Source organism: Dicentrarchus labrax, unplaced genomic scaffold (assembly GCF_905237075.1).
Source record: "Dicentrarchus labrax unplaced genomic scaffold, dlabrax2021, whole genome shotgun sequence".
NCBI classification, from domain to species: domain Eukaryota; kingdom Metazoa; phylum Chordata; class Actinopteri; family Moronidae; genus Dicentrarchus; species Dicentrarchus labrax.
In genome coordinates this window covers 13963825-13981538 of record NW_026136701.1, presented here as the reverse complement: position 1 = coordinate 13981538, position 17714 = coordinate 13963825, and the positions used below count along the sequence as shown (strand labels likewise).

Here is a 17714-nt window from a genome sequence, read left to right as displayed (position 1 = left end):
TCATTCCAGAATATAACGTATGAAGAAACAAAGAAAAGTATTACCAGATAATGAATCTAGTAAACATATACATATAGTGTGGTTCACTAGCATAAAAGTAAAAAGAGTAAAATACAGTAAAAGTAAACAGTAAATAAACAGTTAGCCCCTGATAACTAGGCTAGCTTGGTTAGCAGTAAATTGATCACAAGAAAACTCAAATAGTCACAAAACAGCTATAATAAAACAAAATAAAAGATAATACTCCAACAAGGGTATTTGGGTAATAGATAAAAAGGTGTGTGTCAGTATTTATGCTTGGTCATAGCTCTGACAAAATGGTGGACATAATGACGTTAGCTTAACTGCGGTGTGACTGTGCCAATAGGGGTTGCTATAGCAACATAATGAAACCAACAGCTGGTGGCAGGATGATTAATAAAACCTAAAATAAATAAACTCCATGCTGCTCCAAAGCCAGTTCTCTATGCCACAAGAAGTCCACAACTCGTGCCACAGGAGGCCATGGTCAAGCAGCTGTGGATGTAGTGTGGCTGTCATCTTGTGTCATAACACACAAACACACACATCTGAACATGTGAGGAGGTGTTCAAGCACAGACTAGACCTGCCCCACGAGTCTACAGTATGTTGTCTCCTACATACATTCACAGAGCTATTGTCCTATACTTCCAGGTGCAGGTCATCCTATCCCGCTTCTTTAATTATGCACACTAAGAAGGCCCCCCATCTGAGGTTTGGGTCCAGGTGATGCTGCTCCTTGGTCTTACTGTGTATTGGCTGAGTACAGAGACAACACCATCTGGACTTTATTCCTTTTTATTTATGTTTTTTCTGTTATTATTATTATTATTATTTTTGAAACCTCCCAGTATTTATCTACTGTCTTGTTGCTGTTTCTGGACTACATTGTAAGTACTGCATGCTTTATATTTGTGCATTTAGATTATGATGACTGGAGGAAATATATCACATCGAATGATTTTAAAAGAAAAATCTGGTAGTAAAGGAGAAATTTGTATTTTGGACAGGTGGCATTTGAAATTAAATCTTTCTTTAAACAGGTCCAACCAAGTCTAATTGAGATAAAATAAAATCTCCTTTTCAATGGTGTCTGGACTAAGATAGGCAGCAATGAAAATTTGTTACAGACTAAAAACATATGGCAAATACCACAATGTCTGTGACGCTTCATATTTTATTTGCAAATATATTACACACCAACCAAATCATTGGTACCAGATTGGTAAATGCACTAAATAAGGCAATTAAAACTTAAAGAATTGTCAAAGCTGGAATGAAGATATTAGAAGCTAAATGTACTTTAAATCCTTTTAAATTATGGTGATGTATGTTGTATTTACAAAACCACCACTAACAAGTCATCTGACTTCTTACGCTGAGGTGAGCATTTAATTGTAAGAAACATTGTAATTGTCCGTGTAGTAGTTGGGCTATTGAATGGCATGGAGCTGTGAATCAGTAGGGTTACCTGAAGCAGGATATCATGTCTCTCTAAACTCTAACACACTTTGTACTGCACTCTGTGTGGCCTACGCTACTTTCACTGACGAGGGTCCTGTTTCACCACTTCTTGTTTTTGTTCCAAGTACTACAAGCTGTGGCCTCTGTTCTTTACATTGGGCGTTTGTGTGTGTGTGTGTGTGTGTGTGTGTGCACCATCAAGGGGGTCTCCGTCTCTTAGAAGATTACTTTTGAATCGTTTATACTCATTGCTGTGTGATTCTCACATTTCTCTCTTGGAGGGGTCTTTCTTTATATTCGTGTTGCCATTTTCAGACAGAGGAACTCCTGCTGCTTCGAATCTCCGGACTGTGAATGAGCAGAGCCAACATGGAGAACAGCAAGGTGACCAATCATCAGTGCAGGCACAGTAGGAGACTTTAACCCACTGGTGTAACTGATAAACATCACTAATTGTTGGAAAGGAGCCACCATTTGTACTCCTGTGCTTTTCCTGCATGCTTTTCCATGACATGTCAAAAGTATACATTGTGAAAAAAGGTATATGGCTAAAAGCAGAGTTTGTTATATTCTGATATCATGTACTTTTAAAGGATCAGTTTACAGAAATCACAAAATATCAGCATATAAATAAAAGCTATTTGCTAGAGATTTAATAATACACTCAACTCACGGTTCGATACGATTTAACTAATAAAAAAGGATCCAAGCTGACAATTTTTATCAGCAAACACTTGTTAGTTTATTTTCTCTACATAAATCATATTGTTCCACTCTATGTTTTTTCCACTGCTCATCCACGCCCCAGCTGCAGTGACTCTATGCCCCACCAGGGGGGCCCGCCCCTCAGTTTGACAACAGACTGAATTAGCTTAAGTGGGAGAAAATGTTGAACTGTCCCTTTAAGCATGGCTCACCCCTGCTGTTTGTGTGTGTGTCCCCAGCAGCCAGTGAAGGAAGTGCTCCCCCTGCCTCGCCACCCTTCTCCACTTCCTGTGACCTCTTCCTCTCTGACCCCTGCTGCCACATCAAAGAAACACTCCCCAGGCTCCATCCAGCATGTACAAGTGGCCTCCTCAGGTGATTAACAGAGAGACCACACGTCAGTCATATATGTAAATAGCATTTGCTGTTGTCAGCCATGTTATTTGGTGATTTATAACTGTAACTGTTCATTTATTTATTCATTATATGAGTATATACTGAAAATCACTTTATGTTTTATGTTGCCTACCTTTTTTCCGATTATTTATATTAAAGAATAGCCACAGTGACTACAATTAATCAATGAAACTGAAAGTGAACCAATACTAAACATGAACTGAATTAAATTAAACAATATTACAACACACAACACTTGACAAGCTAAAGAGCAGATTCAGCAACAGACTCATTCATCCCCGCTGATCAAAGGAACGATGTAGAAAATCGTTCCTTCCCACTGCAATAAGACTTTCTAATAATAATTGACTCTTAATCAGCTGCTATAACATTATAATTTCCCTTCGGGTATAGATAAAATATTTTTATCTATCTATCTATCTATCTATCTATCTATCTATCTATCTATCTATCTATCTATCTATCTATTAAATAACACATCAAATATATTTTACACATAACTGGTGCTTTTAATATGACATATTGCCATATTGACTAATTTAAAATAATTGACCTTTAGCCTTTGTTATGCTGGTTTACAGTGGTGACATCATTCAACCATCTGAAGCCTCCAGAGAGGGATCTCACCCTGATGTCCCACATGAAGTCTATTAAGTCTCTGAGACACGCTGGCTTCACCGCGGTCTTCACTGGACAAACGGTGAGCCGGCTGGCACTGCCGTCAAGATAAATCCCGTAAAAGTTGGATGATATTGCCTTCAGGGTAAATAGGGAATTATAAACAATATACTGTATACTGATACAAAAATAAACTGTAGACAAGCTCTACATGATACATGTACATGTACATACACGTACATTTAGCTGCAGATCGCAACTTCCGCACTTCACCCTCCCCTTCCAAGCGTGAAGGGGAAACGACGATAGCCATGAAACTCGCCCTATCTAGAGCCGGTGTTTGCTTTGTCCATTCTGGGCTACTGTAGAAAAATGGCGGCCTTCTTAGAAGAGGACCCGCTCCCTCTGTAGATCAAAACTGCTAATTCTAAGGTATTTTCAGATAATTATAGACTGATCAAAACATACCTATGAATACTGTATTACATTTCTACCAGGACATAGATACAGTTATTTACACTTGTTCTGGCTAATTAACCATTAGCTACGGTAAGCACAAACCATTGATGGCCTCTTAATTAATACTGTTTTGTTTTTAATATACAGTATATAACTTTAGGACCCACTGGTACACAGATGATAATCATAATACTCCAGAGAATAAAATAAAGAATCTATGAAGAGCATCAGAAAGACTTCTGTGAGGTTTTTATGATAGTATGATACTGGTGATATTTCCTCAAACAGCAGTGTCACTTTCATTGTTGAACACTAACAGAAGCTTGACAGCGAGGAGTTCCTGGAGGAGGTACCAATCGTCGATGTGATCCTGGCTGACATCGACTCCCTGGTGCCCACTCACGATGAAGCTGGCCGCCCCATAGCAGAGTGGAAACGACAGGTGATGGTGCGGCAGCTGCAAATCAGGCTGCAGGATGAGGAGGAACAGAGGAGACAGGTACTCAACTGTACTACTGTGCTATATGTGAGTCTGTAAGTGCTGTATGTATGTGCACAAATCAATGTACAATCATATTCTCAAACTAGAGGGTGGGCCCACCAGGGGGAGAATAGAGCCTTTGCAAAAGAGCACACATGGTCAAGAGGAAAAAGGTGTAGTGCGTCTAAAAGTGATTGACCTGATTCTTGGAGGAATAATACTGAATTTATCTGATGCTAGCCGAATATCAAGAGTCAAGGTTTCATACAGCAAAATGACACATAAGATACAAGATGCACAGACTCCACAAAAATGACACTCGAATCCAAAGTATGAAGAAACCACAAAAGACACTAGAGACACCTTGAGCCTCTTATCTGTGTGTAAATAGTAAGTTTTGTACAACAGAACCTAGAAACATGCATAAGAAAAAGGAATTCTTGAAGTTCATTTTGCATATATTTTCTCCCGTAGTGTTGAGGTTGATAAAACTGTATCAGTTTCACTGTTTTGTTTTAATTTTGTTGTATTTTCCAGTATTTAGTTAATGTCAGTCAACTCTTCTTCAAAGATGATTTTGTAAAGGAATATTTTTCTTCTTTCTTTCCAATAGTTAGGCTAGAAGATTGATGCCCCTTTCATGTCTGTCCACTCAGTATGAAACTCCAGACAGCAGCCGGTTACCTTAGCTTAGCAGAAATACTGAAATAAAGTATATAGAATAGATTACAAATAACAAGTAACATATTGTTTGTTTAATGCATACAAAAAACAAGTGTAAAAACACCACGTCGCTGGATAGGTTGGATAGGAGCAGTAATTTCAAACCTCATGATGATGACACAACTTAAAGAAATCGGTTCTCCTGGTCAGAAAATAGTCCAGCACATAACACCACGTCTTCTCATCTAACTCATCTTCTCTCAGGATTGTTTGCTAACATCTCTTCATCCCTCTAACAGGACATGACTAATGGCTGTCAACCAGTGGATGGCTGGAAATACTCACAAACCCACAATGCAGTCTTGGGGCCCTTTGGTGAGCTCCTAACAGAGGATGACTTGGTGTACCTGCAGCAGCAGATCGAGACCGTTTCCCTGCAGAAGCGCTGCCAGGCCTATGAACTGGAGCTGACCCGGCTGACGGAGGAGCTGAGGTCGATTTTACCTGATCCAATTGTGAACATTTCCCTCAACAAAGAGGTCCTACAAAAGATGGACTCCGACGGGAAAATGCAACAGACTTTGCCATTGTGGTGCAGTCGTGTCTCAGAGATTGTTAAGAGTATGTCACTGCTGGTAGCTAATCTAACACAAAACACAGAAGAAGGGGGTGAGAGGAAGATAGTGGAAGGCATGATGGAGGAGATGACGGGTTTGCAGGGGGTAACAGATAGTTTGGAAGTTGATTTTGGATTGGTGAAACAGGACCAAGAGACAGTGCCAGCACATGGTGAGACCTCTAGTGGATGCAGGATTCCTCATATAGGGATGGTGTCAGCATTTAGCCATCGTTTGGAGACTAACAGCTACAGCAGAGCGCGGCGGGAGAGGGTGGAAAGGGAGATCCAGCAGTCTGGGGTGTCGGTCAGAAACCTCAGGTCCAACTTCGAGGGTCAGATTGGTGGGATTTATCCCTTTGCTGGGGTTGTGAAAGGGGGCCAGGTAGTGTTTGGATCCACAGGAGTAAGCAACCAGAACGCCAACACAGACCTCAGCTGTGAGGTGAGCCACTGTGATCCTAAAAAACTTGTACCTGTGATGGAGACAACCAGTTTAAGGAAAGAACGTATAGTGGTGCTTTTCCTGAGCCACTGGAAGAAATCTGCGTATGCTATTTCAGTGAGAGCAGCGAGGCAGAAACAGGGACAGGAAGCAGTGTTAGGGAGAGCGGCGGGAGCATCGCACCCACAGAAGATGACCTCCATGTTTCAATTCTGCCAACGGCGAGGTGCTGTGGACAAAATGCTGAACTCCTGGAAGACTAAACTAGAACTTAAAGATGCTCAAAAGTCCCTGTTGTCCTCTTCTAACTCCTCACAAAATCCACCACCGCGAGAAACCTACTCCCCAGAGCAATTCCTGCCAGACGTGGATGGTGTTTCACTGAGCCACGATAGCTTGACCCTCGACCTCTTCATGCTGGGCTACTTCCACATCTTGGAGCAGGAGTTGTCGCCTGAGGAGAGGAAGATGAGGCACCTCCTCTGCTTCGAAGTCTTTGACCATGTCGGCAGTTTCCCCTGGGAGATGGTGAGGGACTTCCACAAGGCCGTTCTCCAGGAGATTCAAGCAGGGAGGCGACATTGGAGTGACGGCTTCGAAGACATCAAAGTTAGCTTCTTTGGGGACTCGAGACCATGCCGCTGTCCGTCATCGGCGTCATCACTGCTGCTGTCAGATTCCAGACTCGTACCCAAAGTTATAGTTCAAACTGCTACTCCAGATGAGAGTGGCAGTGACACAGACTTCTCTTGCTTCAATAACGAAGACATTTGTAAGTACATTGACCGCAGCTTTGCTTTCTGGAAAGAGAAGGAGGCAGAGCTGTTTGATTTTGAACATTAGTATTGAGGGTGAATTTGACATTTTTGCACAAAATGGTGATATGTTGGAGCGTTTATTTTGGCTAACTGATGGGGCTGAATAAAATTATGCTAAGGATGCATTATTGATGCATTATTATTGCAAACTTAATTGATAGTTACAGTCCTCCTGTCAATCAAAGCTTCTTTCTATATCCACAAAATAATGCCTATAATTTCCATTTATACATATATTTTTAATATTTTTATTTTCTGATAGCAGGGCCACAGAAAACATTAAATACACTTTTTTGCCACTTAAGGGTCTCTCCACTGACTCAAAGTCAATTTGCTAATCATATTAAGTGGAACACGTAAGTATTTAAATATGCTCCAAATGTGCCCCCTAATATATTGATATATTTGTGATATTTGTCCAAGTAGTGTTGCTGTACCAAAGAAAAGCCATTGCTTGAACGCTGTATGTATATCACTGTCAAACACCGCATTGTTCCTCTCTTTTACTTTCAAATGTATTAAAAAAGTGGAAAACTAGAATGTAATGTGAGTGTTACGTAGGCTATATCATTGATGATTGTCATAATTTTTGCATGTGTCATAAAAATGTTACTTTGAAGATTGCTGTCTCACAATGTTCCCGTTAATGTTCACATCAGTTGTTGACACTTTTTATTGTGACACAGTGTCAAGAATAACACTTCACTTCAGCAAAGATGTGTATGCAAAGGTAATATTGGCGTCAATACATCATTTTATATATAATATTTTGCTAAAAAGTGTCACTAATTGCAAAGTGGAAACAAAAGTGTCTAGTGATACAGACCAATTGGCGACTTCAAAGACAATACAGCAGTTCTCCAGTACAGCAACAATATCTTTTATTACAGCCATTTTTTGTATTGCTGCATTTGCATGAGTTTCTGTGTTGGTTTTGTGAAAGGCCTGATTATTAAAATTGTGTGGGGGATGTCTGTTCAGTTCAAAGTGGACCCAAAATTCAGACAGGACACACCAGAAGGTCGAATCAACAAAATGTAACTTTAATAACTTGGAAGGGCAACAAAATATAACTGACGGTGGTGGAGGAGTCAAGGTCATGATAAGCTGAGCCCAAAACAGAAAAAGGAAAATGAAGGCCAAAGTCAGCAAGAGCCAGAAAAAGTAAAGATTGAGACGGAAATCAAAGACAACAAGAAAAAGGTCTGCTTGCTTGAGGCATCTCTGCACAAGCAGCAGAGTCTGACCCAGAGTGCCAATCGCAACTGGAGTGCAGAGTTCAGCCGGGGCACTGTGCACAACAGGACTGGAGAGACCTGGGAGAAGGACGTCAAGGACATCAAAGTTGCCTTTGACAAGATGTTGATGGCCTTAAATACAGAGTGAGACAGGAGGAGGTAGCCGCCAAACTCAACAGGAAGGTGAGCCAGGTCATCCTGGAAAAGGATGATCTATTTTAACCACTGGATCAGTTTGTTTTGAAGATGAGGAAACCTCTGGGGATAATTCGGGTCCCGGTAAAAACCTCTGGAACGTCTGGATCTGATGTTGTCAGTTAAGCTAACATTAGCAACAGCTCTGCTTGCAGGCTGTCCAGGAGGTTGTATGTCAGCCGAGCAGGTTCCACAATACTCTGATTTTCAAGGTGAAACTGCTTTATTCAGTGTTGTTACTGGTTTAAATCTCTAGGTCTGTTTGTTTTGGAGAGGAGAGGAGACCTCTGGGAGCAGCTGACTGCAATGACGGCAATTGTGGTGTGAAGACAACAACTCCCATGATTGGATGCTACTTCACAACCTCATCAACTTTGTCTTTTGTTATTGTTTTGAGGTGAAAGACCACCTAGTGGCAGAAATTACATATTGCACATTTACGCAAACCAAATTTGGTGCTGATTGCTCAGACTGTGTAGATAGAAGTAGCGAAAAAACTGATTGGACAAAATTAAAAATATCAATTATAGCAACTTTAAATCAATCATATATTTGCATTTAAATCTATAATTTGTAACATTTCAACATTAAAATGTGTAAAAACAATATACCTATGTTTTATATATTGTTGAGTTGTTTACTGATGTTATCCCAAATGTTTACAACATATTCAAACTGAGCATGTATTAGCGTTGTGGTTGTCTGCCAGAAGCTCTCATATATTGACTTTTGTATCCAGTTTTATGATGCACTATTTATATCTTGGTCGTTTTTAACAATCTATTTTATCTGGATGAAGGATTTTAGTCAGTGGATGTCTGGATCTTAATTTATCAGAGAAACAAGCTGAGCTAACGTTAGTAGCAGCTCTGGGACTTGTGAGCCAACAGTGTTGGAGAAACACAGATTTTTACCAGTTTTTTTATCGACTGGTTGAGAGCATCTCCAAAACCTCAGCTCTTGTGGGGTGTTCCCAGTCTGCATGTTATGGCTGATCGGTGCATATCAGCATATAAAAAGGTTTTATTAAGTACAGCGAAGCCTTACAGATGGAGAAAATTTAAATTTCTTACTACACAGCAAATGCAATGGCCTCAGGCTTTCTGAATTTCATGGGTGAGGATGGAAGAAGGTCATTATTAACGGGAATTATTAGTGAAAAATGTCTCTCAGCAGCAATAACCAGCATGGTCGTGAGGCAGATAATGTTGGTGTAAAAGGTATATTATTCATCTTAGAAATGGGATGAGAATTAGCATGAACTGAAAATACTCAATAAATTGACTTAAATAAATTGAAAGTACAGTGAGTAAACATACCTATTTTTATCTTATAAAGTCTACCGTCACTGTAATCGGCCGCACTTTTATTTACCTTTATGTAACCGTCATGCATATATTTATTATCTCATATCTGAGCCATAAAAGCCAGTTTTTTGTTTCAGGTCCAATGGAAAGGTGACGGATTGAAAAAGGTGAGGTCGCGCATGCGCACAGGCCCCATAAATTGACAGGAGGATGCTGAGCTGCATTCCCATCATTCTGTGAGGAGAGGAGGATCCCCCTGCGCACCCACAACGGAGGAGACGCCGAGCGATAAGAACATATAAAAATAATCAACGTTGAGCTTTTTATCTGCCATCATGTCAGCTGGAGGAGATTTGGGGAACCCCCTGAGGAAATTTAAACTTGTATTTTTGGGAGAGCAGAGCGGTGAGTCAGTTCTCGGGGAAGGTTTTGGGTTATCCTCCCCCTTAATGCCAAACATGCGTATATATGATGAAGGCCATGCATGTTAATCCTTGTTGATTTTGAAAGTTTTAGTTGAATCTAGAGGATGTGCCGGGTTGCCTTTGGCTGATTTGACGCCCTCTTGGCACAATCTGTGACTGTAGACAATTTGATTAACCTAAGAAGAAAAAAAAACCCGCAGGCATGTAAATGGCACCCTTGGATAAAACATAACCACCGTGATCACTGAAATATAACTGCTTATTGCACTGAACATATTTGGGGGTTGTTTTTAGCAGACGCAAATGGTCACAGCTCGCATCATTACCAGGCGATATGAATTGGGATGTTTTGATGTGCTGCAGTGACCGACAAATGACGCTCAGCCTGTTTTCAGATAACGGGTTTATTATTTCACTCACATCGCTTATTTCTAACATGAACAAACCTTTATTCCATCGCATGACAGTGTCTAAGATTTTCTCCATCACTCACTTGGTTTTATAGAGAAGATAATAAACAGTCCCCCCCCCCATGTGTCAGTTCGGGACACACCCTAGGCTGGCGATGTCTGTAGCATCTCTAAAACCTCGCAGTCTCCGGTTCGGTCCCATAAATAATCTAATAAAGATAATAATAATACAGAAAACAGGCCTGACACCGCCACAACATTATACTATATATTCAATAATCCATCTATTCTGGGGGGTGGGAATGACTGTGTGTGTGATTTGATGTGATGTGTGCACAGATTCGGGAGGTGCTGGTCGATAATGGTTTAGCGCTGTAAAAGCTGCCTGAATACGTGTTCAGACATCAGACATCCAGAGTGGCAGCAGAGGAGCACATATCCCATAAAATACACATAATCAGGCCTAATATGACAACAGCTTGACTAGTGTGTGTGTGTGTGTGTGTGTGTGTGTGTGTGTGTGTGTGTCTTACATTGTGATGCTTCAGTGTGTGTGTATGTGTGTGTGTGAGAGAGAGCTGTATGTCGACTATAAGCCTCCTTGTGTGTGTTTGTGTGGTCTGTGCTGCAATGTTGCTGTCCACGGTGCTGAATCGAGGCCTGGTGTGGCCACTGCCCATCGCTGGCTTCAAAACTACTGCTGTCTGCATTGAGGACTCTGCATGAGAGCCCCAGGCCTGCAGGAATAAGTCCAGTCCTCCTCACTCGTGTGTAGATCTGATGTAAAATGGTGCTAAAGATGGTGCTGGGTGGGATGTAAATTAAAAAAAAGAATCAAGCTCACTATATGGGCTCACCTTGATTCTCTGAGAAGTCACCATGCAGCTGCTGTGTTTTTGTCTGATCTGATGTGTTTTGTATCTGTCTGCTTAAGGATTCGCCTTGTGCAGTTTTTAGTTATCATGGATCATTTTTTGGACCTTCTGTTTCCCTAATTGATAGCATTTGTTCCCCCCACCATCACAATAAAAGAGAGAATAGAGAATAAAAGAGAGTAGAGCTGAAACAATCGGTCCATTGGTCGGTCAGTTGGAACTCAGAAAATGAATTAATTATTTTATTGATGTTTGTATTTATAGGACAAGTACATCTATGCCTATAGCGTGGACCAGTGCCACACACCACTGCATTTATAATCTAAGGTGGTTTGCGGTGTGCTTCCACTCAAATACACAAAAACTCAACAAGGAAAAAGCTCTAAATACTACAATACTAATAAGAATAACTGTAATTTTAATTAAACTGTTGTGGTGCAGCTTCTCTCTGCTTGTCTCTGTTCTGTATTTCTGTAAACTTAATATCAGGCAAAACAAGACATTTGAAGTCATCTCCTCATCATTTCATAGACTAAATGATAAGCTGACTAAACAAAAAAGTGATAGACAGATTATTCAATAATGAAAATTATTTTAGTTGCAGCCCAGAAAGAATAAATTATCAAACTCATGTGCTGCGTCAGTCAGTTTCTCTATATTTACATTGTTTATGGCCAATTCTTCTTTCTTTCATATTGATTTGATTGTGAGGAATGTCTTTTTCATCAGTGTGAAAAATGTATTTGTTTTTTGGAAAACTATTCACACTTTAGCTAAATCAGTGTCAGATGTTGATTGTAGTCCATTTTTTGTATCTTCTAAATGACTCATCTCTCTCTTAAGAGCAGAAAATGCAACTAATATTGATTGTTTACTTTACAGTGATGTGTATTTTGTTGTCTCTGCATGAAAATGAAGATGAATTTCAAGTTATAATTTAATTTAATGATCACAGATGTTACCATCACAGAAATTAAGTCTGATAAAGCAAAATTGTGGGTTTAATGTTTGGGGCCCTTTTCTATCTGTTATGCTGGATTATCAGGCAGATTTTGTCCTCAGGTACATGAGATGACATTTTCATATCATTATGTGATCATTTTTTTATTTAGGAAACTGTTTTCATGTGTTTGGAGATTCTTTATGAACTGAACTAAAAACCAACCTCTGTTCTCTGTTCTTCCAGTGGGGAAAACATCTCTCATCACTAGATTCATGTATGACAGTTTCGACAACACGTATCAGGTGAGACTCGGACCACATCCAGAACCAGAAACATCATAAAACATAGGCATGTAGAAGAATTGAATGCATGAGATGATGGTTACCACTTTTCTTTTGGCCAAAGCCATATTTTATAAACAAATTATCCTCCAATTGTCCTCCAATGTTAGATTTAAATAAATGAAATAATGGGACTAATCACATTGTAGGTCGACAATAGGTTAAGCCATCTTTGTCATAATAGAGACTGATTAACCACTGAATGAAGTTACATTGAAAACTTTTTGGCCACAAATGTCCACTTATATATATATACATATACATATATTACAACCAGGGTCCATGTAATTTAAGCTTACATAATGATGTCCAAATTTGAATGTTGTTAACAAGCAAATGTTAGAATAGCAATTTCAGGCTCTTAAAAAGCGAATACAAATGATTCTGTCTATTGTAGAAAAGTTTGGTACACAACGAGTCTGAATGATTGAGCCCTGAGGGCAATACGAATTAAATTAGCTTTTCAGTCTGATTCAATTCCGGTGCTTATTGGCTCTTTTTTTTTTCTTAACAGCTTTTTGTATTTTCCTTCATTGAAATGGTCACTCTGCTAGGAACAACAGATGGTGCAGGGAGACATTTAGCCTTTAAAATCTGGGCAACACTGATGATTGTTTCCCCGCCTCTTTTGTTCTTTCTCCACCACAGGCAACCATTGGAATAGACTTCCTATCAAAGACAATGTACCTGGAAGACCGAACAGTAGGAAGCCTTGTCATTTAAAATTCACATGTAGTTGCATGTAAAGATGAATTCATGCATTTTTACTGCATTGTCATTTTAGCCAGTCAACATCCAAGTAAGAAATGTCCCAATTTCAACTCTGTTTTCACTAATCCTTGATTTGATTTGCTTAATTACTGCTCTCTTCGCAGACTAACACGATTACCCTAAGGTTATTTCTGGCAGTAATAGCTTTGGTGCTTTGGCTTTTCTAGCCCTAAGAAGTCAAAGCCTTTCCTATGGATCATCTACTTTAGTTAGTAATAATACTATTTCTTGGTCAGGATATTATGCTCTGTCAGCCTGCACACAAGCTGATACTGGCTTATCCCTTGTGGATGTGTACTTACAAAGCCCTTACATCTGTGTGGTCTGCGTGTAGTGTGATGGTTAATGTTGAAGCAGCTGCTAAAGGTGTGTGTATGTGTGTGTATGTGTGTGTGTGTGTGTGTGTGTGTGTGTGTGTGTGTGTGTGTGTGTGTGTGTGTGTGTGTGTGTGTGTGTGTGTGTGTGTGTGTGTGTGTGTGTGTGAATGCAGGTAAGGCTGCAGCTGTGGGATACTGCTGGACAGGAGCGTTTCAGGAGCCTCATCCCCAGCTACATACGAGACTCTACAGTAGCTGTGGTTGTCTATGACATTACAAGTGAGCAGCAACCTCCTAACTGACCTTTTTCACAGCGGCCATTTTGGCATGAACTAGTAGGGTAAACAAAGGTGTTACCAATGACACTAATTAAGGTTTTGTTCAATTCATGTCAGACAGAGTCAGAGTGCTGCTACTGTGCATGTTCGCTCAATGGAAAGACTCTGCTACACTAAATGAACTGAGTCTTAATTAGTATCATTGGTTAAACCTGTGTTTGCCCTACTATTTCATGTCAAAATGGCTGCTGTGAAAAAGGTCAATTGTACTGTATTAAAATGACTATTTGTACATCATTAACACACACACACACACACACACACACACACACACACACACACACACACACACAAAAGACTGGATATAAAATAAGAGTCTGGTCTCCACAGATGTGAACTCGTTCCAGCAGACCTGCAAATGGATTGATGATGTCAGGACAGAGAGAGGAAGTGATGTCATCATCATGCTAGTCGGCAACAAAACAGATCTGGAGGAGAAGAGGTGAGTGTGTCAGATATGGGTCATAATGGACTGTAGCATTTAGCTGCAGTTAATGTAGTCTTGAAGATATTCTGTTAACTGAAAGCCTCAACGTGCCAGAACTGAATAAATCAGCCTTCAAAGTGTGTGGCGGTGCTAAAGTCTGGCCTGATCTCCCTGCAGGCAAATCATGATCGAGGAAGGAGAGCAGAGAGCCAAAGAGCTGAACGTCATGTTCATCGAGACCAGTGCCAAGACAGGCTGCAATGTCAAACAGGTGATCCCCGCAGTTTCACCATATTTCGCAACATTTTGGGCGTCAGTTTGCTCTCAGCTTCTCTGCCGTTCACGTGTCCCTCCAAGGTGATCGAGTCAACAACACGAATGAATAAAATGTCTGTGTGTAAATAATGTGGAGGGGGTATGTTGGGTAGGAGCTCCACAGAACGGTAGGAAGCACACATTTGAGGTACTTTTGATAAATATTTCTATTTCATGTCACTTTATATTTCTACAGATTACAGATTACTACAGTAATCGGACAGCTATAATTACTGGTTGTTTTACAAATTTTGATTTTACATAGAAAACAGAGGATACTTGTATATAAAATAGTTTAAATTAGCCCAACCACAACAAACATGCACAGTAAAATAATACAATAATAAGCTAACACTCAGTGGGGCTGTTTTCTGCAATTCTATTACTGTTGATAATTTTGGTACGTTTAGCAGATTATGCTTTTGCTTATACTTTTTTTTAATTTGTAATGGTGTGATTTTGCTGCTTTTACTTAAATAAAGGATCTACTTCTCTCCATCAAGGTTCAGAAATGTGATGATGCAACATGTCGACATGAACCTTTTCCTATTCACAAACGTAATGCACATTTTTACACATTTCCAACCTTCCTGCTCTTGCTGTCCTCTCTTTCATGCTCTCTGCTTCCCCCTCCCTGTTTTTTCTCCTCTCTGTAAATCTTCTTTTCCACTTTCCTGATCCTTAACTCTCCCTCCTCTCCTCTCCTCTCCTCTCCTCTCCTCTCCTCTCCTCCTAGCTGTTTCGTCGGGTTGCAGCAGCCCTACCTGGAATGGAAAGCTTGGACGACGCAAATCCTGAAGGCAGTATCCTTTACAGCCACTGTGACTCACTGTGCCAAGAGCCAAAACAGCCAAGAAATAGGCAGCTTATTTTTAATCTCTTAGTGGTTGTTGGCGCTAGTACAAACAGACCGCCCAGCCTACTGTCCGCTGAGGCATCAGCCATTAAACCTTTATTCTTTAATAGAGAGGAAATGCACAGAGCCTGGAAGGTACTGTGGATGCACAGGTATAGCACCACATAGTGGCTGTCTGGGAAGTGACATACACCGGGGATGTGTGATGGAGGAAGGTGATTTAAAAGGTAAATACTATAACAGTAAATGTGAATTAACTCAGCAAACTGCTTTAGAACAACAATTTAGAAACAATACTACCTGTATCTATATTGGACAAATATGTACAAGGGCAAAAGGGATAAGGGGTAACAACATTGTGTTAAAGAGGGACTTTAAATAAATGACCGTAATAAATGCACCGTAAGTATTTAAAAAAATATTATCTTTTTAATTATTGTAGGTTACACTAATATTATTGCAAGACAAACAGAATGGGTGTTAACATTGCAGTAAAACTTACATTGTAAAACATTTACAGCATTAATATTATTATTATAACATTATTGTTGCTTGGTTATAAAACATTATACTAAACTGTGGCTATAAAAGACTTGTGTTTATATGTTTAAATGATAATAAAGTAACAGTAGTTATGTAGTTTTGGGATCCAATGTAAGATCATCTGATGATCAAAAAGAAGAACACAGAAGGAGAAGACTTGTTTTGTCCTGTCACGTCAGCAGATTATTAAAGGGGAACTCCGCAGATTTTACACAATAAAGTCTGTTTACAGGTTTTGGGGAGAACTACTGAATATCTGCGCCACTCAGTTGTAAAGACTAAAGGCTTTAAAATTAAAGAAATCTGGGGGACTAAAGTGCGATTTTAAGGAGCGTATACATAGCAGAAACAAACTTATCTGTGTTTTATAGGACAACATACAGTAGAAAGAGTTGTGCGGCAAGCTGTTTATGTACAATAAAGCTAATATATTAGATTATAATAAAAAAGTGCCTAGTATTTAATTGGTACCCTGTATGTAGAAATAGTTACACTCTTAACTTGTGGGACTGTATATTTAAAGCATTACTAATTTTACTGTCACATGTCAGGACATAATATATGACTTTTTCCTTAACTGGATAACTCCCAGTGATCGACATCAAGCTGGACAAACCGGCAGAGCCTACTGTCCCTGAGGGCGGGTGCTCATGTTAATGCAGAGCTGAGATCGGACAGCTCCCTTCACACCATAGGCTTGTTGTGTTGCTTACTACTGGTTAGCTTCCAGTTGACTTCTCTAATTGGATATAGGATGCGGGCCTTGTATCTGATTGGACAAATCAAATGTTATCTTTCAGTCTTGTTCAGTTGTAAAATATTGTATACTTTGTCAATATGTAAGTGACTGGAGGAGAAAAGGGAAAAAAAACAACAAAAACAAAATGTTGAAATGAAAACGAAAAAAAAAAAAAAACACAACAACTCAGTTTTGGAAAAATGAAAAAGGAGAAAAACGGGACAACCAACGGAATTCTTTTCGCTGTTATGTTTTGTATTTTTTATATATAAAAAGGGAAAGCACCAAAAATGATGCCTAAACATAGAAGGAGAAATAATGGGGGGGAGGGTCGGCCATTTTTCTAGATGGCCGGACGCGTCTGAATGTCTGCAGCACGCATGCACGCTGATCTGATCTTTGACCTTTGACCTTTGGCCTGCCCTCCAGGGTCTCCACACTCTGGAAGGAGGTTGACTATCTTAGAATGTTTTATAGCATCTCTCTATAGCATCTCATGACAAAAATGTATCTCATTTGATATTCCCACAAGAGTCAACTTCCAGTAGGTTCACCTAACAGTAGCTGTGAAAATGTGGCACTCTATCTCTCTATGGGTTTAACTTTTATAGAACAAACTGTACTGTGGTTAAAAAAAAAAAAGAAGTAATAAAAAGACAACTTAATATCACAACTCCCCCGTCCCTCCAACCGCTCCCGCTCCTTTTCCTCTTTTCCTCTAACCCCTCGCTCCTCTCCCGTCTCCCCATTCCTCCATCCCGGTAATACACATATAACGATCCACTGTAATGCACTGCACTGTATATAATAATGTAATATGTATGTTGTGAACGTCCCTCTGTAGAAGTGGTCCTTGTTCACCAGTATGAATAATGTAATAATGTTTAATGATTAATAAATTACAGATTAAAGGGCTTCACTCTCCTAACCATCAACATTTACCTGATAGCAAAATGGTCTACTCTATT

General features: G+C 39.8%; 2 protein-coding genes across 2 annotated transcripts; both read left to right on the top strand.

Moving 5' to 3' along the window:
- Positions 1 to 1853: 1853 nt before the first annotated feature.
- espnlb (espin like b) lies at positions 1854 to 6731 on the top strand. The gene is made up of 7 exons (XM_051409463.1): positions 1854 to 1868; positions 2429 to 2564; positions 3188 to 3306; positions 4003 to 4182; positions 5127 to 5496; positions 5529 to 5538; positions 5630 to 6731. Exons 1-7 carry the CDS (start codon positions 1854 to 1856, stop codon positions 6729 to 6731), a joined length of 1932 nt encoding a protein of 643 aa, XP_051265423.1.
- Positions 6732 to 9649: 2918 nt separating this feature from the next.
- Positions 9650 to 17687, top strand: rab6bb (RAB6B, member RAS oncogene family b). Its single transcript, XM_051405590.1, has 8 exons — positions 9650 to 9851; positions 12343 to 12401; positions 13089 to 13142; positions 13702 to 13807; positions 14197 to 14308; positions 14471 to 14564; positions 15345 to 15411; positions 16600 to 17687. The coding sequence occupies exons 1-8, from the start codon at positions 9782 to 9784 to the stop codon at positions 16662 to 16664; spliced, it is 627 nt and encodes a 208-aa protein (XP_051261550.1). The 5' UTR covers positions 9650 to 9781; the 3' UTR covers positions 16665 to 17687.
- The last annotated feature ends 27 nt before the right edge of the window (positions 17688 to 17714 follow it).

Excerpts from the sequence above, each read along its gene's own strand:
- espnlb (XM_051409463.1), top strand. Across the intron at positions 2,565-3,187 it reads TGTACAAGTGGCCTCCTCAG|TGGTGACATCATTCAACCAT; the intron begins GTGATTAACAGA and ends GCTGGTTTACAG. Across the intron at positions 3,307-4,002 it reads CGGTCTTCACTGGACAAACG|AAGCTTGACAGCGAGGAGTT; the intron begins GTGAGCCGGCTG and ends GAACACTAACAG.
- rab6bb (XM_051405590.1), top strand. The coding sequence starts at position 9,782 with ATGTCAGCTGGAGGAGATTTGGGGAACCCCCTGAGGAAATTTAAACTT. Across the intron at positions 14,309-14,470 it reads ACAGATCTGGAGGAGAAGAG|GCAAATCATGATCGAGGAAG; the intron begins GTGAGTGTGTCA and ends ATCTCCCTGCAG. Across the intron at positions 14,565-15,344 it reads CAGGCTGCAATGTCAAACAG|CTGTTTCGTCGGGTTGCAGC; the intron begins GTGATCCCCGCA and ends CTCTCCTCCTAG.